This window comes from Lynx rufus, unplaced genomic scaffold (assembly GCF_022079265.1).
Source record: "Lynx rufus isolate CCGP_SWC_20201006 ecotype Redwood Valley unplaced genomic scaffold, mLynRuf1.p SCAF_19, whole genome shotgun sequence".
NCBI lineage: Eukaryota > Metazoa > Chordata > Mammalia > Carnivora > Felidae > Lynx > Lynx rufus.
In genome coordinates this window covers 7082205-7105587 of record NW_025814833.1, presented here as the reverse complement: position 1 = coordinate 7105587, position 23383 = coordinate 7082205, and the positions used below count along the sequence as shown (strand labels likewise).

Here is a 23383-nt window from a genome sequence, read left to right as displayed (position 1 = left end):
AACCCACCAGCAGCGAACTGAGTTTTTTCTTGTTGGGTGGTAGAGTGGGGAGAGGATTTCAGCTGATGGACGTGGGCCCTGAGACCCCAGTGTCTTCTTGTTGTTTGTCAGAAAGAGAATTGCTACCCTGGGGACTGTCCCAGGAAGACAGTGAATGTGAGATTACAAGGTCAGTCAAGCCTCTCTGGCGGATTAAAGAGACACTGTGGGGCGTGGAGAACTGGCTGATGTGCTCATCCCTTAGCCTTCCTTTGGGAATGTTCGCTTTGGTTCTCTTCTACCCAGGAGACCTCTTCTGAGAATGTCCAGACTTCTGACACTTGATGGCCCAGATTGCCTTGCAGTTTCAGCTGGGCAAGGAGCCTCTGGTCCCTTTGCTTGATGCAAATGAACTGTGTGAATGCTTGTTTCATGGAGGCACCTTCATGGATACACTTCTTTAGACACTGACAAGTTTCTCGGTCTCTTGTAAAGCCTCCTCCGCCCGCCCCCCTCCCCAGTGTTAGTGGTGGGATCTTGTTTTCTTATTGGCTTTCTTGACCGGGGCCTGGATCCCCCAAAACGTGTGTCTGTGGCCACATTTTGAAGGAACCTGGAAAAGAGTCCGTGCAAGTTCAATGGCACAACAGCCTGTGTGAAGCAGAGAGTTAATGCAGAAATAACTCCAGTTAACTGGGTCAAAGTATAATTTGAAAAATTAAGGACAGTTTGGCTCTTTGCAAGTATAAGAGTCGGCATGTTTGCTGAGCAATGCTTGCTTAGGTTTATTGCTGCAGTCCCCCCAAAAATGTCTTGAACCACATCTCTCCCCCCGCCGAAAAGAAAAAGTTAAAGGGATAAAGAGAAATTGAACGGGGAGGAGTCCTGGGGAAGGAATTCTTCTCAGTTTATATTTCTGCACAGAATACAAAGACAGGGCTTCAGATCTTGTAAATCAAAAGTGAATATTTATAAAGCGATTCATTTTCTGATGTTCTCCATCACAGCCTGGGAGGCCACACAGATGACAGGAACGCCAAAAGAGATTAATTGCTCTCTCGTCACCAACTTTTCTATTTGCTCATAACATTAGTCGGGACCCAAGAAAAGCAAAAAAAATTCTGAGAGCCGTTTTCTTGCCAGCTTGAGTTATGAAGCAATGCTACTGTTCACTGAACCGCCCCCCCCATCATACAAGAAAAATAACCCTGTTGGTTCTTGCATGGGGCGACCTGAAAACTGTGGTTTCAAAACTACCCCCTGAGATCCATATGTGATTGTGATAAATTGGATTTCAGCGGTTAGAAAATCTTTCTCATTTGAAGGCTTGGGGGATAAGCTTATTAAAGTAGGCTCAGAAAGAACTTCACTGGGGTGGGCAGCTGTGTTAAACTGTTCATGGAAATGATTTGCTTCAGAGGGCAGGGACATTCTGAGTGATTGAAGCTGGGCCACAAGTTCATAGAAGGGACCAAGACATCAGAATCGAGGCCTTTGGGAGGCTAGGAACATGTTCATGATCAGTTCTTCTTTGGTTACGTAGCCGTAATTTCAAGCAATAGCTTTCAAATTACCCAGACAAGTTCATAGCATTTGAAGTATCTGCATCATGGCCCAAAAACCATTCGGTTCTCCAGAATGATTATGTTGTATTCCTGCCAACTCTTTATACTCAATATTTAGGTTGGCCCCTCAGAAAAGATCAATGCACTCAGTTCCTATCCGGGGTTAACCCCAGATTGAAATGTGGTGTTTTTTGAACATTTAAATATGTTCAGATCATCCATTGGAACGTTTTTGCAAACTCTAGTGTCTATGGAAATGACCTGTGACTGGATCTGAGCTCTAGCAAATGTTCTGTGTTCTAAGGCTCGAAGGTTTAAGAATTTCCACCCCTTAGACTAGAAATGCAAGTCTCCTGCTTTTCAGAATTATAGTTGCTCTGATGGCCTTTGGCACAGCAGTGTAAGGCAAACACGTTACCTATTTAAATTGGCCTAATTTCCTTTGAGGATGGCCCGTTATAAAGTTCCGTTCCACAGTGGACTTCATGTGAAAGCAATGTCTGAACGGTAAAGGTATTTAACTGCATCCATTTGCTAATTACATCTGTCTTTTCCAACATAAGTAGCCAAACTGAAGATCTTTATAGATCTTGTGGAGGACACAGGAGAAGTATTATTAACCAATTTGTGCCTCATCGCTGAAGCTAACATGGGTGAACTTTCATTTCAGAAATTGTTTGGGTCCCGTGCCTACTATTTTTATCTTGGTTGCCAAAGTAGCCGTTTTGCAAATCCATTTCCCTTTTCTCCCAAAGAAAATCTCCTGAGAAATCAACTCTAATTCTGTTAAAAGGAAGATTTCAAAATTTATTTTTATTTTTCTATGACTTGCCTGTGAGGATTTTTAGCCTTAGCATTGGATGGGAACGCCTGTTCATCTGCTTGAATTTCCCCCCACGATCTTTGCAAGACCGAAGAGGCAAGTTCTCTTTCTGACACGGGAAAACAACGCTTACGCTTACATAAGTTCTCCAGCATTCCCGCCCCCCCCCCCCCGCGCCAACACGTTAAAAGCTTAAGCATCAGTGATCTCCACCAGTTTCAGAGGATCTAAGTCTTTTTTTCTGCTTTCTCCCCAGGAGCTTGAATATACCGGGCCCTGACAGTTTTGAGTGGCCTCTTGCAGTGACCAAAATGAGAAAAAAGTGGAAAGTGGGGGGCACAAAGTGCATCTTTTCCTTGTTGCTGTTCTTTCTTTTCCTAGAAGGAAGCAAAACAGAGCAAGTAAAACGTAAGTGTCTCCCGTTTAAGAAACAAGATGCTTTCTTGTAATCTCTTTGAAAATGTGGTTATAATCTGTAGGGATTAAGATTTTGCCCTAATGTGGCCATATACCATTATTCTATTATTGGTTTATGCGTGAGTTGATACAACAATGAGAGCTTTGAATCGGGTCGACTCAATTTGGGGCTGTTTTTCTGATTATCATATAGTTTTCATCTCATAGAACATATGACATATTAGCCTGTTTTCCTTTTCCTGTTCTAAACTGTACAAATCTCATTCCATTTTACGTAACTCTAGAAATATCTGACAGATGAGCTGGATTTTTTCCCAAATTTCAGACTCTTCAGCAAAGGTTTTCAGTTTATGAAAAAAAATAACACAGAAAAGAAAAAAAAAGAAAAAGAAAAAGTAAAGCAGGCCCTGCCTATTCCCTTATGCTGAAAAACGAAGAAGGAAAAAACCCTTCACATGAACTGGATTCAGATGAAAAATCCTTTGAGGAAATTGAGATTCCAGGGACCGTGAGCAAATTGGATGCCGTTTATTGAAAGAACGTCCCCGCAAAGCCAGGGAATATTTCTAGAAAGTCAGCGATCCGTGTGATGGGCTAACACATTGGAGAAAGCGGAGTGGCAGGAAGGGGGGATAATTAACCCTCCTGGCCTCCACGTTCAGGAGATTTATGCGTAACTGTTGGCATCCCTGCTCTTGTTACGAGCTTTCTGCTGAAAGTAGGAGCCTCACCTTCTTTGGGCCACTTGCAGCCCTCTCTGAGGTGGACCCTTGCTCTAAATTTGAAGGAAAAGCCCTAGCTCTAGTTCCCCTTTTTGGCTGCATCAACAGAAGCACAAAATGGAGTTGGTCCAAGAGGGGCATTCTCTGCTCCACTGAACTTATTCATGAGAAGGAACCGTGAAAATCTTCTTGGTAGGAGCTGAAGCAGCATCTGAAGCCCATCGCTTAAACATTTATCTCCTTTATCAGCACAAGTTCCATAGATCAGGCGTGAAGCTTGCTGACAGGGAGGACGGTGTGTTTCTGCCTCGCTGTGATTTTCATAGTAATCTCAGTCTTCTTCCCGAGACAAGCGGTGCTTTTGATTAGGCTTCTGAGCATGAGTGGCCCGTGGTGATGACCTAGCATGATGGGGACACAGGAGGAAGTTTAGCAGGGCACAGTACCAGCAAGGAAACTTGGATTGGCCTCTCTCCTGTTTTCCTCCAATGACCTCCCTCTCCCTCCAGAAAGCTCTCCTTTAAGTGGACGTGTTAGAAAAGTTGTCCATCCATTCTCAGCTCCGCTTACAACCCAACTGGGCCTAAAATCCTTGCTCTCTTAGGAAGAAACTTCCCTTATGACCTGTTCGCGATGGCGTCATAGGGGAAGCTTGCAATTCTTAGAAGACCGTCTCTTCTGGGAGGTCTTTATATCTGGGAGATATAAAGAATTGAGGAGTACTGTCCATGCAACTTGGAGCTTAATGAACCAACCAAGGAAAAATAGGACTTACAAAATATTTACAGACCCCAAACTATCACTTTATAACATTTCCTGCTGCCTATGAATTTGTCCCAAGCCCATTGGATATTCAATTGGTGTCAAAAGGATTATATAGTAGATGGCCTAGGGCATCAGTTCTGTTCTAGTGTTTCAGGCTTTCGGTCAGATGATGAGGCTCATTCCCTGAATGAGCTGCTCAGCATCATTCTGTGTGGCCACACCCACTGTCTCCAGGACATGTACACAGTTATCTCCACTAAAGGAAATCTTAAAGCATATGCCCTCTGTATGTTGCCTCGATACACGCAGATGCACACACACACACACACACACACACACACACACACGAGGCATGCGCAGAGATTTATACGGAAGCTCCAACAATGAGAAGGCAGAAGCAGTGGAAATGTCGGTCCATTGGGGAATGGTCATATAAACCATCTGTGTAATGTGCTGTCGTGCTACCATTGAAAACGTTGCTTATTACAAATTTGATGGCCCTACGCAGTGCTTAATTAATTTATTCTGAAATTTCTTAAGTATCCCCAAACTAATAATACTCATAGTACAAAACAATCTGAAAGCACCTGAGCTTTACAAAAAACACGTGTCCCTCAGCTACCAGCCAGAGGCAGCCATGACTAATAGTTTACTATGTGTTCTTCCAAACTCTTTTTCTCTGTATCGTAAAAACCTACGTAAGTACAGGTTTTGTTTTCGTTTTTTTTTCTTGGCGATTGTATGTATTTTTCTGTAACCTTTCTTCAGAAGTGGGTCTAGGACATCCTTCCATGTCAGCACGTTGCAATACAACAGTACCGTATTCTTTCTAATGCCTGCATAGTGTCCAGTTGTGTAAGTGTGCCATGGATTACTTACCCATGGTCACTAGCTGTAGACACTTAGAGTGTCTCCAGTTTTTGCTATTACAACTAAGGTGTTAATGAACACCTCCAGGCACGTAGGCAAGTATTTGTGGGGAGTCCTTTGGTCAAAGTGGGTGTTCAGTGTTAATCTTGGTAAGCACAGTCACATTGTCCTTCGAAGAAGTTGTTATCAATGTATACTCCCACCGTCTGTGTATGAGAGTCCTTTTCGAATTCTTTCCCCACAAGTATAATTACTCTTTGTATCTTGGAGCCAATTTAATAGGAGAAACCATACTTAAGGTTTGCTGCACTATTTTCTTATTCTGGAGTATCTTTGCAATGAGTTTTTAGAATATTTTTAAATGTTTATTTTATCTTTGAGAGTGCATTGCCTGTTTTGCAGTTAGGTTGCTTGTCTTCGTGATCCATCAAAGCATACATATTAAGGTTTTGTTATTGCAAATCTTGCTCCTGACCTTTTGTGTTCAAAATATTATTTTCCCCTTTTGCCATTTGCTTTTAACTTTAAGTTGTACCTTCCCATATGGAAGGTTTAAATTTTTGTGTGGTCGGATCTACTATTTATTTCCTTTACGGCTTCTGAATTTCTTCTTGTTTCTTGGGAGACCCTTACCACTCATTCTATTATATTTTCTTCTACTGCTTGCATAATTTGGGGTTTTACCCGTAGTTCTCTACTTCATCCGAAATTTATAGTCATGTATAGTGGGGAGCTATTTTTTTTTTTTATCTGTGACTGGTAGGTTCATGACTTACTTTTGCTCATCTTTGTGCTTCTGGAGTTTCCATAATTTGGGGTTTTACCCGTAGTTCTCTACTTCATCCGAAGTTTATAGTCATGTATAGTGGGGAGCTATTTTTTTTTTTTATCTGTGACTGGTAGGTTCATGACTTACTTTTGCTCATCTTTGTGCTTCTGGAGTTTCCACAATTGGCAAGTATTACTTTAAATTTTTTTTTTAGTGTTTATTTATTTTTGAGAGAGAGAGAGAGAGAGAGAATGAGCACGAGTAGGGGAGGGGCAGAGAGAGAGGGAGACACAGAATCCGAAGCAGGCTCCAGGCTCTGAGCCGTCAGCACAGACCCCTACTCAGGGCTCGAACCCACAAAATATGAGATCATGACCTGAGCCAAAGTCGGTCGCTTAACTGACTTAGCCACCCAGGCGCCCCTAATATCACTTTTAAAACAAGGATAAAAATCTGGGGAAACTCCAGGAAATGTGTAAGTGTAAGGGTAATAAATCCTCACGTCTCTTCTTGCTGCCTGATGCCATTTTACACAAGGAAGCCAAGGTTTTTGATCCTTTGTGGGTTGATTTCAGTGTAAGCTTCTAGGTCAGTGCAGATGCTGTGTAGCCTGTTTCCCTCCTATCCTGGGCATCAGAGTGTTAGGAGGGGGCGTGCTGTTATGGTCAAAGATGCTCACTCGGTGTAGAATCTGAAGAGGTCTGCAGAAAATGCCGCATTTGCAGAAAGCTGTTTTCACAAGGAAAGTTAGGGGTGGTTGCTGCCACTTCCTAATAGCTGATTAGCCGTGGTTATGTTTCTGTCACAGGAGACAAGAAAGGCTCAGGAACCCGGAAAATACTGATGGTGCATTGCAATGGACGAAGGAGCCATTTGTGGCTTCTATAAAAGTTTGTTACTTTCCAGAATCAGCAAGGTTTGAGGTCTTTAGCTGGGGAAGAAAGTCTTTCTGTAACTCCATTATGCTCTGTTGTTAAAGTTGTCGTCAAAGAGGCCCGGAAGCTCTTTTGAAGTTCAAAGGAGCGTGACATTGAGTGCATAATATTCATGCAAATATGGGACAAATGAGCTCAAGAGTTTGCCTCTTCTGGCAGTTCTAACTTAGGTAATGAACTATTGATCAAAGTAGGTGGAAGAATTGAGTGTTAGGAATATTCAATTATGTATTTCAAAAGGGCCTGCCTGTGCCAAGTCTGGCAAAGGTTCTGGGGAGAGAGAGATTGTTCATGTATTTCATGGAGTCCGTTCCTGCTTTCTCAGGTGAGTTAGCTGGATCTTCTCAGTCGTTATTTCTCTTCAGGAGAAAAGATTCCCCACATTCATATATTGTAAAGATGGGCCTCCTGTGGCGCCTGCCCGGAGCTTCTCTGTTGTGAAAACCAACCAGCGAGGTTTGCGTTTTCCTCTTCCAGATTCTCTCTTGGACATTTGAGGTGATGATTGGACAACAGAAAGAAGCAAGGCAAAGAGTAGACCCATTCGCATCTTTGAAGCTTTTGTAGTAGAAGTGGGCGGAAGAGAGAATACTTTACATTTAGATACCTCGATGCTTTCCACAGTACATTCTTAATTTTTTAATGCTGGGGGTGCCAGTGGGGTTGGGTGTGGAGGCTCTGGTGTTATCCTATTTTTTTTAATTAAAAAAAAATTTTAATGTTTATTTTTTGAGAGGGAGAGAGACACAGAGTGTGAGTGGGGGAGGGGCAGAGAGAGAAGGAGACACAAAATCGGAAGCAGGCTCCAGGCTCCGAGCTGTCAGCCTGGACCCCGACGTGGGGCTCGAATTCATGAACCGCAAGATCATGACCTGAGCTGGAGTCGGATGCTTAACCGACTGAGCCACCCAGGCGCCCCTCTGGTGTTTTCTTAGATCCTAACCCCCACGCCGTGACTTGCTTATATACCTTGGGAATGTGACTTAACTTCCCCAGCTGTACTTTCCTTATTACTACAAGAACAGGAAATCCTACCACGATGGCCATCAGCACAGTCACTTGAAAAATAAAGGAGATCGTGTACACCGAGGGCCCTGCGACAATCGCTGGCACAGTTAGGCTTGAATGAGAGGTAGGTCTGAGAGTAACTCTCTTGCAATCCACATGATATTATCCCTTTAATTTTTCAATGAGAAACTTGAAACCCAGCGAGGTCAAGTCCAAGCCAGGACCGGAACTAAAACCCAGGTCTTCAAATTCCGTGTTCTGCTCACTACCCCCCAGTTTGCCTCTAGCCGTTCTCTGAGGAAGCCAGTTCATTCTTTTGAAGAGAAGTCCAGTCCTTTGCACATGGCAGCCGCTTAACACATAAGAGATGATCCAAAGGAATGAATAAGGAACTTTGTAACCAGAATTCCTAAGAGAGGCAGTTTACTATTTGGGAGTTAAAAGGGACTAGGACTAACATTATTCAGGAACCTAAAATAAGTTAAGCCAAAGGAAATTTGTGAGGAAGGTTAAAAATATGTGCCTTTATGTCCATGCTTCTGAGATTTCCCTGACTTCTCAGTAGGATTGGAATGTCCTCAGAGTCCAGTGGAAAGAAGACTGTGCTTTAAATCAGGAGACCTGGTTTCTGGTCAGTTCTTTTTGCTTGCTGTGTGGTATTGGTTGAGTCATTCATGGTCTCTGAACTAAAGAGTCTCGACTTGTAAACTGAGGATTCTTGCTTTCTGGACGGCAGAGTAAAGGACACCAGGATAGGCACTGAGGAGGTGGGACAAGGGAGAACAGGGCTCTGGCTTTTTAGGTGCTTGGAACACACCTGGAGTTTTATCATTGTCGCAGAGCCATTGCAAAGAGTACTATTTGTTTAAGATTTATAACCTGCCTGCATCTAAAAAGGTTAGATGCAGGTTATGTATGAAAGCATAGTTGCAAAGCTAACATTTTTAAAGATGAAATAAAATAGAGCCCCTTTGAAGAATGTAGGAAGAGTAGATGTTTTTCACACCTGGTTTGGTACATTAGAGTATTCACACTCTAAATTTGGCTTGTGCTTCTGGAAAGATAAAAAGAGGGGTTTGGGGGCTGTTGGCAAGAGAAAAATTACAGTTTCATCTACAGTGATTGTTCCCACCTCCCACCCACTCAGGCAGTATTGATCATGGGATGTTTGAATAAAGCACATTTGGATAGTACAAGGATTCCATCTGTAACCTTGGTTTCAGAGAAGAAAGAATGGCCTTTCTTCATTGACTCTCTGTAAAGGAAGAGGGCAACTAGTAAATTATAACTCGATAAAGGTCTTTCTGTAAGTGCTAAGGCAATGTGGTCCAGACACTTTTAACTTTGGATGATCTGGACGTACGTAGACTAAATTGTCAATTACAAGGCGCCCTAAGCAAGCTTTATATTAACGTGATTTTTTTCTGATTTTAAAATAGTTGCTCAAAAAAAGCTAAGTCACCTCTGAAAAATAAGAAAATAAAATAGATTCTCATTGTTAACATTCATTAAATTTTTTTATTGTTTATTTTTAAGAGACAGAGAGAGACAGAGTGTGAGCTGAGGAGGGGCAGACAGAGAGGGGGACACAGAACCCGAAGCAAGCTCCGGGCTCTGAGATGTCAGCACAGAGCCTGATATGGGGCTTGAACCCACGAACCTCGAGATCATGGCCAGAGCCAAAGTCGGACGCTTAACCGAATCAGCCACCCAGGCTCTCATTGTTAAACATTCAGAAGACACATAAAAATAAAACAAAAGTCACTGGTAGTCTCAGCGTGTAAGGAAATAGCTAATTGGTATATACACTTCTAGTCTTTTTTTTTTAGAGCATTTTCCCACAATGCTTTTTTTAAATTTTATTTTTGATAGAGACAGAGCACAAGTGGGGGAGGGGCAGAGAGAGAGGGAGAGAGAGAGAGAGAGAGAGAGAGAGAGAGAGAGAGAGAATCTGAAGCAGGCTCCAGGCTCTGAGCTGTCAGCACAGACAGAGCCCGATGCAGGGCTCGAACTCACAAACCAAGAGATCATGACCTGAGCCAAAGTCGGACACTTAACTGACTGCGCCACCCAGGCACCCCAAGTCTTTTTTTTTAATGCTCAGCTATATGTGTGTATGTTCATACATACATGTTATTTTACAAAACGAAGCCCTGCCTTGGAACCAGTTTGGTTCATTATGTCACTTCACATCTGATTCTCTAAAATGCACCTGTAATGGTGATATATCCCATTCGTTTGAAGAAGAAAGCTGGGCGTTTGAGATATCTGTCTGTGGCAGGGCATGCAAAATCGATTCTGTTGTGACGAGTTCAAGAGCACACATCTTGAATTCTTGACCAAATAGAAAGCAAACCTCCTTTAGCAGACACTTGTGCCGCTGAGGTGCTGATAGGAAGAACAAACAAGAGCTTTGATTTTTACCCAAAGTCCTGGGCCAGAGGACATGTAAGAGATGATTTTTGCCGGAAAAATATTCAGGTCAGGTTTTACTGGGCCAAGCAGCTTTTCTGTGTAAAAGGGTCTCCACGTGGCCTTATAGTAGGGACTAATGAGAATACCATCAACTCCCAGTTATCCATGCTAATGGGAACCTAGAAGAGAACAAGAAATCGAGATTTCATGGAATATCTCCAGTTCTTATCGTAGCCAATGGTGTGGTCTTACTCACGGTCAAACCTCTTGAAATATAAGCTCTTTTCTTCTCATGAGCTTACCCACCTGCTGGCAGACAATTGAAATGCCCCAAGGCAGATAGTGGGAGGGCCTTGATGGGCACAGGCTGCTCGATAGATATGCATTTGAATTAATTTTGGGAAAATGATCTGACAAGTAGGAATAGGGTAATTAACCCCAGATACACAGGAAGAAGCTGTATATATAGGATGGAGAATTTGCCTTCTTCCTGGCTTTTCTTTTTCACTGGCCTCCATAACCTGGAAATGAATTCTTAAAACCCTGAGAAAATCTCATAGAGACTTCAATTCCAGAAACCCAATTGCCAGAGAAATAGACTTTTTTTTTTCCCTATAGCTACTATATCTTGTCTTGCCCTTCTTCCATTCTGCCTCACGTCTAATAAAGGAAAGAAATATTTCTTCCTTTATTTTTTCGGCCTTATTACAGTGTAGAGTAGCCTTTAACAAAATAATTAAAAAGGAATCTGTTTACTTGACTTGTCTGCTCCTATAACAAACAGCAGAGATTCATCTCTCTTTACACTGACTGTATGTGTTATAATAAAATAAATATTATTGGAATACTTGCATGATGATGTGTCTAGAGTAATAGCTCTTATCAAAAACAGTTCTTAAGAATGTTTTCTTGCTTTTAGATCGGTGATGAAGTTATTGACCTTTTGACCTAGTCCTGGGCGCTAGATAGCAATGATTGGGCAAAACGTCAATGGCATAGTGGCACATCTCTGTTGTCTACTTTTTATCATTGTTTCTGTGGACAGGGGCCCCAAAAGTAGCAGCGATGAGGGCCAGCCAAACCATCTGAAAAATGGCTATGATGCTGCAGGTTGAAGGTCCAACTCAAACGTTAGCTGCAGTTCCTTTGGGACCAAGTTCTCCTCGCAGATACCATTAGTCAGTGGGAAGTCATGTATTGTCCAGCTGGTATCTGTCAGCTACTGGCTAGTGATAAGCTTACTGTACTTGAAGAAGTATCTTCTAGAAGTTAGTGAGTCATCATCGTTTTAATAAAATCAGCTCACGTGTGCGTCTTGTCCAAGATGATCTACTGGGACTTGAGGTGTGTTCAGTTATGCTGCACAACTCGTTGAATTTTCCCCTGGGGAATGCCAAAAACTTTGGAAAAGTTTAGACTTAGGAGCATGTGCTGAAATTGACTTTTATTATCACTTCTTAAGATTGATAACTGTTCAGCATACTCCTTGAGAAATCAACTGTAATGGTGCCAGCCGCTCAATCCTAGACACCCATGGTAAAACAGGTCTTCGAACTTACAGGGTTTACTTTTGTTCTGTGCTTGAAAAAAAAAATCAGTGCTGGTAATTGCAGAAGCTTTGTTTAGTGACTCCAGCGGCATTACTGCTCAACTCCTTGTCTGCCCCAGTTCCTGAATTTGCTCCTTCCACGTGTTTGTTGGTTTCTATCTGGGGCATAATTGGCCAAATCCTGTATTGCTCAGATAATAGGAACAATGACCCTGATGAAACACTATTATGTTTGCAGTTAAGACCAGGTTTCAATCAGAAGTTAGTGTTTGAGAAAGATATTTTCATCAAGAAGCATAGTTTGTAAGACACTGGTACCGTCATATGGAAGAAATGCCATTTGAGTATTATGAGGTTTAAAGAGAATGAAAAAGAACTTTCCCCTGGGCTAATATATCTTCCCAACTAGATTTCAAACCCCTTAGCAGCATGGGTACTGTTTTTTTTTTTTTTTGCCTTGTAAACACATTTTACAAATTATTGAAGTATAATTAGCATACAATGTTATATTTGTTCCTCGTGTACAACATACTGATTCAACAACCACTGTGGAAAACAGTATAGAGATTCCTCAAAAAATTAAAGATAGAATTACCACATGGTCCTGTAATTCCACTACTGGGTGTTTACCCAAAGAAGATGAAAACACATTAAAAAAAAAATGTACCTCTCTGTGTATCACAGCATTATTTACAATAGCCAAGATATGGAGGCAACCCAAGTGTAGACGAATGGATAAAGAAGATGTAGAACACACACACACACACACACACCAAGGAATATTACTCAGCCATAAAAAAGAATGAGATCTTGCCATTTGCGACAACATGGATGGACCTACAGGGTGTTATGCTAAATGAAACAAGGCAGACAGAGAAAAACAAATACCATGTGGATTCACTTACATGTGGGATCTAAAAGACAAAACAAGCATGGGTGCTATTTTACACATCGTGCCTTTAGCACTGCAATAGATACAAAAAATGCATAATAAAGTCGGCCAGCTGTACCAGTTTCTACAGTCTGTTTCGTTATGACTTGACTTTACCATGGACAACATCTGATTCTTTCAAAGGTGATCAAAGATGTTTCAAAGGTTTAGTGGAAGGGTAATTTGAGAAAGTGTTAGGCAAGAATGTGTGGAAGCCCTTTATTTTCCAGTTTCTAAGAGTGGGTGACCCGTACCTTACAACTGTGTTACTGGAAAGGCAGAGTCCTACCGTGGTTACGGTCCTTGGGTCTGAAGCCAGACTAATTAGGTTTGAATCCCAGCTCCATACCCTGACTATTCATGTCAACGTGGGTAAGTTACCATATCTCCCTGTGCCTCAGATTCCTTATCTGTAAAATGGGAGTAATAATGGAAACTACCTCATGGGGTTGTTGTGGGAATTTAGTGAATTCGTATATGTAAAACCTTTAGAACAGAGCTGGGCTTTTATAGGAAAAGTGCTCAACGAATATTAGCTCAACCAATGCTGATTTTGTTATTACTGTTATCACCATTCTCATCTGGCTCTGCCACTTAGGACGAGGTTCCCTGGCTGCTTTTTACACTTATCAGCTACCTCTTAGACTGAGCCACATTTAGAGCAGGAAAATTCAGATCATTCAGATTTCACACTTTGTCCAGCAACACTCTTCAGAGACTGAATCTGGGGGGAAATGGAGTCTTGACTGAAACAGGTTATTTTTGGTTGGTCTATGGATTTCATGAATATGGTGAGCTCTAATATATTGAAAGGATCCACTTTATAATACTGTCTGTGAAATAATGTACCTTAAAGATATTTCATAAATGAGATGCCAACTTGCTTAATAGTGATATGTAAAGAATACCCTCCTTGTGGGGTAAGTATATACTGTTCCTTTGGAAACAGACTTTCCTGCAAATTAAAAAATTTTCATAATTTGGCTGTGAGTTTTAAAAATATGTAAATACACTTGAAACCCACACTTTGATAGCTTGGCTTATTTTAGTGGTTGCTTACTCTTTCAGGGATCTTTATCTTTTATTTGTCCCATTTTTTTCCCCCAACTAGTAGGGAGTCAATCTCCCGACCAATTTCATATTGGAAGTAGGTAGGTTTTAATGTCAACCTCTGAGCGATCTAATTCAAGTGAGTGAAATAATCCAGAATCAAATGCATCAGACACAAGGTTCCAGCTTACTTTGCAGTGTGGATTTAACTCAACAAAGTAATTTCTAGCTTCCCTCCATTTACATGTTAGTGGCTGCAGACCAATACAAGCAGGACTATTTATGCTAGCCTAATAATGCCCCTTAAATAGCCCCCCTTCACGTATTTGCTGCTTTTTTTTCCTTTTTTTTTTTTAAAAATAAAGTGTATTTATTTATTTTTGAGAGAGAGAGAAAGAGAGCGAGCACGAGTGGGGGAGGAGCAGAGAGAGGGGGACAGAGAGAATCCCAAGCAGGCTCCACACTGTCAGCACAGAGTCTGATGTGGGGCTCAAACCCACGAACCATGAGATCATGACCTGAGTGGAAACCAAGAGCTGGATGTTTAACCAGCTGAGCCACCCAGGCGCCTCAATGGATTTGCCTCTAAGTGTATACCCAGGATCTTTGTGAAGTGTCTAGATAAGTTGTATATGTGAGATGCAAATCAAGGGTTGGAGAGTGAGACTATAAATTTATTGTAGAGAAACAATCACCTCTCACCCACATGTGGAAGGTAGCTAACAGTGCCTCATTTGGATGTTTGTTTTGGGAAATTCATGATCATTTGTTATTGGTTAAAGATGCTGGGATTGTTAAAATATTTAAAGTATTTCCTACTCCATTTTAGAATATTGTAGATCGAGTCATTAATTTGTGTCTATAGCAAGAAAATCGTATTTCCAAGACTTGGCTGAAAAACACCCAAGTTCTGCCTAAAAAGTAATTTTGATTTTCTGGGTTCTTTCAGTTAATAAATGGTTTTGAACACCTACTCTTAGCCGATAAATGTAGATTAATATAACAATGCTAATAATAATATTAATATCACAAAAGAGAAAATAAAAATACTTATTAAAAGTGAATATATATTCAGCCTTCCTGATAAAGAAAGAAATATTGGTTCTGTTTTTCACTACCAAATTGGTAGTTTTATTTTATTTTTCTAAATTTTTAAAATATTTATTTCTGAGAGAGAGATACAGCATGAGCAGGGGAGGGGCAGAGAGAGAGAGGGAGACACAGAATCTGAAGCAGGCTCCAGGCCCTGAGCTGTCAGCACAGAGCCTGACGTGGGGCTCGAACTCACGAACGGTGAGATCATGACCTGTAGGATGCTCAACTGACTGAGCCACCCAGGAGCCCCAGAATTTTTTATTTTAATTCCAGTATAATTAACTTACAGTGTTATATTAGTTTCAGGTGTGCAATATAGTGATTCAGCAATTCTATACATTACTCAGTGCTCATCATAATAAGTGTACTCTTTAATCCTCATCACATATTTCACCCATCCCCCACCCCATACCCTCTGGTAACCATCAGTTTGTTCTCTATACTTAAGAGTCTGTTTCTTGGTTTGACTCTCTTTTTTTCCCTTTGCTCATTTGTTTCTTAAATTCCACATGTGAGTGAAATCATGTGGTATTTGTCTTTCTCTGACTGACTTCACTTAGCATTATAATCTCCAGCTCCATCTATGTCATTGCAAATGGCAAAATTTCATTCTTTTTTATGGCTAAATAACATTCTGATATATATATAATATATATATATCAGGATATTATATATATATATGTATATATATATATATATATATATATATATATGTCACAAACTATTGGGACTACATCAAAATAAAAATCTTCTGTACAGTGAAGGAAACAATCAACAAAACTAAAATGCAACCTACTGAATGGGGGAAGATATTTGCAAATGGCATATCTGATAAAGGGTTAGTATCCGAAATATACCCAGAAAACAAATAATCCAATTTAAAAATGGGCAGAAGACACAAGCAGACATTTCTCCAAAGAAGACATCCTTATGACCAACAGACACTCGAAAAGATGCTCAACATCAGCAGATCAACAGGGAAATGCAAACCACAACTCCAATATCACTTCATACCTGTTAGAATGGCTAAAATCAAGAACACCACACACACACACAAAGATGGGGCACCTGGGTGGCGCAGTTGGTTGGGTATCTGACTCTTGATTCCTACTCAGGTCATAATCTCGCAGTCATGAGATTGAGCCCCGCGTTGGACTCCTCACTGAGTGTGGAGCCTGCTTGGGATTCTGTCTCTCTCCCTCTGTCCCCTTCCCCAAACTCTCTCTCTCTCTCTCAAAATAAATACGTAAACATTCAAAAACAGAACACCAGAAACAACAAGTGTTGGCGAGGATGTGGAGTAAAAGGAACCCTCGTGTGTTATGTGTTGTTGGTGGAAATGCAAACTGGTGCAGCCACTGTGGAAAATAATACAGAGGTTCATCAAAAAGTTAAAAATAGAACTACCCAACAATCCAGTAATCACACTACTGGGTAGTTGCTCCCAAAATACAAAAACAGTAATTCAAAGGGATACTTGCACCCATATGTTTATTTCAGAATTATTTACAATAGCCAAATTATGGAAGGAGCCCAAGTGTCCAAATTGGCAAAGTTTTAAACAATTAAATGATCGAGTGTTGTGCATTCTCACCTTCTGCTGATGTGAAGGTAAATTAGTATAAGTTTTCTGAATGGCAGTGAAACACTACAGGTCAAGAATTTGAATGCATTCAAAACCTTTGACCCAATAAATCTACTTCTAAAAATTTATATTAAGAAAAATAACCATTGTTGCATACAAAAGGGTTTTTTTTTTTGTAAATTTTTTTTAATGTTTATTTATTCTTGAGACAGAGACAGAGCATGAACAGGGGAGGGGCAGAGAGAGAGAGACACAGAATCTGAAACAGGCTCCAGGCTCTGAGCTGTCAGCACAGAGCCCGATGCGGGGCTCGAACCTGTCAACTGTGAGATCATGACCTGAGTCGAAGTCGGATGCTCAACCGACTGAACCACCCAAGCACCCCCAAAAGTTTACATACTAAGAATTTGTTTTAATTAAAAGAAAAGGAAACAGCCTAATCACCCCAAAAAGGGGATTGGTTGATAAGTTGTAGTTCAGCTGTGTTGGTGTAGAATCCAGTCACCAAGCACGAAGTATAAGGGAAATATTTAGTGGCCCCAAAATATTCATGGTAGTTTAGAATGTAGTTTACAAAACGTTTGTGCTATTTTAGAATGTAGTTTACAAAACGTTTGTGCTATTAATTTTGTGATAAAACATTTATACAAACAATGCATAGAAAAACACTGGAAAGAACTTCTAGTTTCTGGTCTGACATGTAAAGAGCTTAGAAGTTGTCACCCCCATTGTCACAAGAAAAAAGCTGAAGGAATGACTCCTCTTAAATCAGTTAGAAAATTGAGGTCACAGGGCAAACTGCCCTATGCTTTTTACTCTGAAATCTGAAAGCCTGGTGAATGTAATCACCACTGCTGGATCCTGGTAGGAGCAAGAGTAATTGACTAATTGCTGGAGATCGAGTATGTACTAGCTTGAGAGAAAAACTTATTTTTGTGAGTTTCACCCCCAGGAGCCCCATCAGGGTCTCAGGGTGAAGACTGGAGAAAAATTCTTTAGTGCTGCAGGCACAGGAGGGAAAAAGTAACCATTCTGAAATAAGTCCAAAGCTCTTTGTTCTCCTTAATTAAGACTTGCCCTCAAGGGAAATGATTTTACCAGAGCCTAACTGATTTGCATTTTGTCAGAGCCTAACCAATGGGGAGAAGGAAAATACCCAATCCACTAGCCTTCCTGTCTTAGCTACACTGGTGGGGGAGAACAAACCTAACTCTCAATTTTGAAGGTCACAGCTCAGAGACACAGGCTCACTAAAATACTGAGAACTAAGCATATAATTATAGAATGCTTCTCTCTCCAACCCCTGCCACAATTTACCACCATATCAGTTGGGGCCCTTGTATAATAACAGGCAATTACAGCTGAAAGAACTGCACACCTCAAACATTATTTAAGAAAGAGTATCTAGGGAAGCCCAAGACAACAGAAGGGAAATAAACAAGGACATTAGAGCAAATTTTACCTCTGACATCCCAGCTATGACAAAGAATTAACATGACCTAATTCCTAGCTAGATTAACAAAAACCTCATGCTGAAGGCATATCTACCTTAGTTTCTTTTATCCAATACATCGTGTCTGACTTTCAACAAAAAAGTAAAAGTCATGCTAAAAGGCAAAAACAAACAAACAAACAAAAAACCCAAACCAAAAAAAAAAAAATCCCAAACAAACAAAACAACCACAGTCTAAAGACACAAATCAAGCATCAGAACCAGACTCTGTTATAGAAGGTATTTTGGAATTATCAGACTGGGAATTTCGAGTAACTGTGAGCAACTTTCGAGTAACTGCTTTAGACTTTAATGGGGAATGTGGCTAATATGCAAAAATATAAGGGGAATGGAAACAAAGAGATGGAAATTCTTAAGAAAGAATGCAAAGGAAATGTGAGAAATCAGAAACACCATGAGAAATGAAGAATGCCTTTGATGGGCTCATCAGTAGACTGGACATGATGGAGGAAAGAATCAGTGAGCTAAAGATATTCCGATAGAAACTTCCCAAACTGGGGGGTCCAGGAAGATGGCGGCGTAGGAGGACGCTGGGCTCACCGCGCGTCCTGCTGATCACTTAGATTCCACCTACACCTGCCTAAATAACCCAGAAAACCGCCAGAGGATTAGCAGAACAGAGTCACCGGACCCAAGTGCAGACGAGAGGCCCACGGAAGAGGGTAGGAAGGGCGGCGAGGCGGTGCGCGCTCCACGGACTGGCGGGAGGGAGCCGGGGCGGAGGGGCGGCTCGCCGGCCAAGCAGAGCCCCCGAGTCCGGCTTGCAAAAGCGGAGGGGCCTGACGGACTGTGTTCCGACAGCAAGCGCGACTTAGCGTCTGGGAGGTCATAAGTTAACAGCTCTGCTCGGAAAGCGGGAAGGCTGGAGGACAAAGGGAGGGTGAGCTGCGGAGCCCCTGGACGACAGAGCTCAGTTTGGCGGGGAACAAAGGCGCTCGCCAGCGCCATCTCCCCCGCCCATCCCCCAGCCAAAATCCCAAAGGGAACCGGCTCCGGCCAGGGAAATTGCTCGCTCCGCGCGAACACCCAACTCTGTGCTTCTGCGGAGCCAAACCTCCGGCAGCGATCTGACTCCCTCCGGCTGCCACAGGGCCCCTCCTGAAGTGGATCACCTAAGGAGAAGCGAGCTAAGCCTGCCCCCCCTGCCGCAGTGCACCTTGCCTTCCCACCCCAGCTAATACGCCAGATCCCCAGCATCACAAGCCTGGCAGTGTGCAAGTAGCCCAGACGGGCCACACCACCCCACAGTGAATCCCGCCCCTAGGAGAGGGGAAGAGAAGGCACACACCAGTCTGACTGTGGCCCCAGCGGTGGGCTGGGGGCAGACATCAGGTCGGACTGCGGCCCCGCCCACCAACTCCAGTTATACACCACAGCACAGGGGAAGTGCCCTGCAGGCCCTCAACACACCAGGGACTATCCAAAATGACCAAGCGGAAGAATTCCCCTCAGAAGAATCTCCAGGAAATAACAACAGCTAATGAGCTGATCAAAAAGGATTTAAATAATATAACAGAAAGTGAATTTAGAATAATAGTCATAAAATTAATCGCTGGGCTGGAAAACAGCATACAGGACAGCAGAGAATCTCTTGCTACAGACATCAGGGGACTAATGAACAGTCACGAGGAGCTGAAAAACGCTTTAAAGGAAATGGAAAACAAAATGCAAACCACCACAGCTCGGATGGAAGAGGCAGAGGAGAGAATAGGTGAACGAGAAGATAAAGTTATGGAAAAAGAGGAAGCTGAGAAAAAGAGAGATAAAAAAATCCAGGAGTATGAGGGGAAAATTAGAGAACTAAGTGATACACTAAAAAGAAATAATCTACGCATAATTGGGATCCCAGAGGAGGAAGAGAGAGGGAAAGGTGCTGAAGGGGTACTTGAAGAAATAATAGCTGAGAACTTCCCTGAACTGGGGAAGGAAAAAGGCATTGAAATCCAAGAGGCACAGAGAACTCCCTTCAGACGTAACTTGAATCGATCTTCTGCACGCCATATCATAGTGAAACTGGCAAAATACAAGGATAAAGAGAAAATTCTGAAAGCAGCAAGGGGTAAACGTGCCCTCACATATAAAGGGAGACCTATAAGACTCGTGACTGATCTCTCTTTTGAAACTTGGCAGGCCAGAAAGAATTGGCACGAGATTTTCAGGGTGCTAGACAGCAAAAATATGCAGCCGAGAATCCTTTATCCAGCAAGTCTGTCATTTAGAATAGAAGGAGAGATAAAGGTCTTCCCAAACAAACAAAAACTGAAGGAATTTGTCACCACTAAACCAGCCCTACAAGAGATCCTAAGGGGGACCCTGTGAGACAAAGTACCAGAGACATCACTACAAGCATAAAACATACAGACATCACAATGACTCTAAACCCGTATCTTTCTATAATAACACTGAATGTAAATGGATTAAATGCGCCAACCAAAAGACATAGGGTATCAGAATGGATAAAAAAACAAGACCCATCTATTTGCTGTCTACAAGAGACTCATTTTAGACCTGAGGACACCTTTAGATTCAGAGTGAGGGGATGGAGAACTATTTATCATGCTACTGGAAGCCAGAAGAAAGCTGGAGTAGCCATACTTATATCAGACAAACTAGACTTTAAATTAAAGGCTGTAACAAGAGATGAAGAAGGACATTATATAATAGTTACAGGGTCTATCCATCAGGAAGAGCTAACAATTATAAATGTCTATGCGCCGAATACCGGAGCCCCCAAATATATAAAACAATTCCTCATAAACAGAAGCAACCTTATTGATAAGAATGTGGTAATTGCTGGGGACTTTAACACCCCACTTACAGAAATGGATAGATCATCTAGACACACGGTCAATAAAGAAACAAGGGCCCTGAATGAGACACTGGATCAGATGGACTTGACAGATATATTTAGAACTCTGCATCCCAAAGCAACAGAATATACTTTCTTCTCGAGTGCACATGGAACATTCTCCAAGATAGATCATATACTGGGTCACAAAACAGCCCTTCATAAGTTTACAAGAATTGAAATTATACCATGCATACTTTCAGACCACAATGCTATGAAGCTTGAAGTCAACCACAGGAAAAAGTCTGGAAAACCTCCAAAAGCATGGAGGTTAAAGAACACCCTACTAACGAATGAGTGGGTCAACCAGGCAATTAGAGAAGAAATCAAAAAATATATGGAAACAAACGAAAATGAAAATACAACAATCCAAACGCTTTGGGACGCAGCGAAGGCAGTCCTGAGAGGAAAATACATTGCAATCCAGGCCTATCTCAAGAAACAAGAAAAATCCCAAATACAAAATCTAACAGCACACCTAAAGGAAATAGAAGCAGAACAGCAAAGGCAGCCTAAACCCAGCAGAAGAAGAGAAATAATAAAGATCAGAGCAGAAATAAACAATATAGAATCTAAAAAAACTGTAGAGCAGATCAACGAAACCAAGAGTTGGTTTTTTGAAAAAATAAACAAAATTGACAAACCTCTAGCCAGGCTTCTCAAAAAGAAAAGGGAGATGACCCAAATAGATAAACTCATGAATGAAAATGGAATTATTACAACCAATCCCTCAGAGATACAAACAATTATCAGGGAATACTATGAAAAATTATATGCCAACAAATTGGACAACCTGGAAGAAATGGACAAATTCCTGAACACCCACACTCTTCCAAAACTCAATCAGGAGGAAATAGAAAGCTTGAACAGACCCATAACCAGCGAAGAAATTGAATCGGTTATCAAAAATCTCCCAACAAATAAGAGTCCAGGACCAGATGGCTTCCCAGGGGAGTTCTACCAGACGTTTAAAGCAGAGATAATACCTATCCTTCTCAAGCTATTCCAAGAAATAGAAAGGGAAGGAAAACTTCCAGACTCATTCTATGAAGCCAGTATTACTTTGATTCCTAAACCAGACAGAGACCCAGTAAAAAAAGAGAACTACAGGCCAATATCCCTGATGAATATGGATGCCAAAATTCTCAATAAGATACTAGCAAATCGAATTCAACAGCATATAAAAAGCATTGTTCACCATGATCAAGTGGGATTCATTCCTGGGATGCAGGGCTGGTTCAACATTCGCAAATCAATCAACGTGATACATCACATTAACAAAAAAAAAGAGAAGAACCATATGATCCTGTCAATCGATGCAGAAAAGGCCTTTGACAAAATCCAGCACCCTTTCTTAATAAAAACCCTGGAGAAAGTCGGGATAGAAGGAACATACTTAAAGATCATAAAAGCCATTTATGAAAAGCCCACAGCTAACATCATCCTCAACGGGGAAAAACTGAGAGCTTTTTCCCTGAGATCAGGAACACGACAGGGATGCCCACTCTCACCGTTGTTGTTTAACATAGTGCTGGAAGTGCTAGCATCAGCAATCAGACAACAAAAGGAAATCAAAGGCATCAAAATTGGCAAAGATGAAGTCAAGCTTTCGCTTTTTGCAGATGACATGATATTATACATGGAAAATCCGATAGACTCCACCAAAAGTCTGCTAGAACTGATACATGAATTCAGCAAAGTTGCAGGATACAAAATCAATGTACAGAAATCAGTTGCATTCTTATACACTAACAATGAAGCAACAGAAAGACAAATAAAGAAACTGATCCCATTCACAATTGCACCAAGAAGCATAAAATACCTAGGAGTAAATCTAACCAAAGATGTAAAGGATCTGTATGCTGAAAACTATAGAAAGCTTATGAAGGTAATTGAAGAAGATTTAAAGAAATGGAAAGACATTCCCTGCTCATGGATTGGAAAAATAAATATTGTCAAAATGTCAATACTACCCAAAGCTATCTACACATTCAATGCAATCCCAATCAAAATTGCACCAGCATTCTTCTCGAAACTAGAACAAGCAATCCTAAAATTCATATGGAACCACAAAAGGCCCCGAATAGCCAAAGGAATTTTGAAGAAGAAGACCAAAGCAGGAGGCATCACAATCCCAGACTTCAGCCTCTACTACAAAGCTGTCATCATCAAGACAGCATGGTATTGGCACAAAAACAGACACATGGACCAATGGAATAGAATAGAAACCCCAGAACTAGACCCACAAACATATGGCCAACTCATCTTTGACAAAGCAGGAAAGAACATCCAATGGAAAAAAGACAGCCTCTTTAACAAATGGTGCTGGGAGAACTGGACAGCAACATGCAGAAGGTTGAAACTAGACCACTTTCTCACACCATTTACAAAAATAAACTCAAAATGGATAAAGGACCTAAATGTGAGACAGGAAACCATCAGAACCTTAGAGGAGAAAGCAGGAAAAGACCTCTCTGACCTCAGCCGTAGCAATCTCTTACTCGACACATCCCCAAAGGCAAGGGAATTAAAAGCAAAAGTGAA

The 23383-nt window shown here is 41.5% G+C and overlaps 1 protein-coding gene across 1 annotated transcript in view; it reads left to right on the top strand.

Annotated features, from left to right (window-relative positions):
- Positions 1–2678: 2678 nt before the first annotated feature.
- CHRDL1 (chordin like 1) overlaps positions 2679–23383 on the top strand; it is a 118601-nt gene continuing 97896 nt past the window's right edge. Inside the window, exon 1 of the mRNA XM_047081760.1 lies at positions 2679–2775. Within this exon, the coding sequence (XP_046937716.1) occupies positions 2679–2775 (97 nt within the window). The remainder of the gene's footprint in view (positions 2776–23383) is intronic.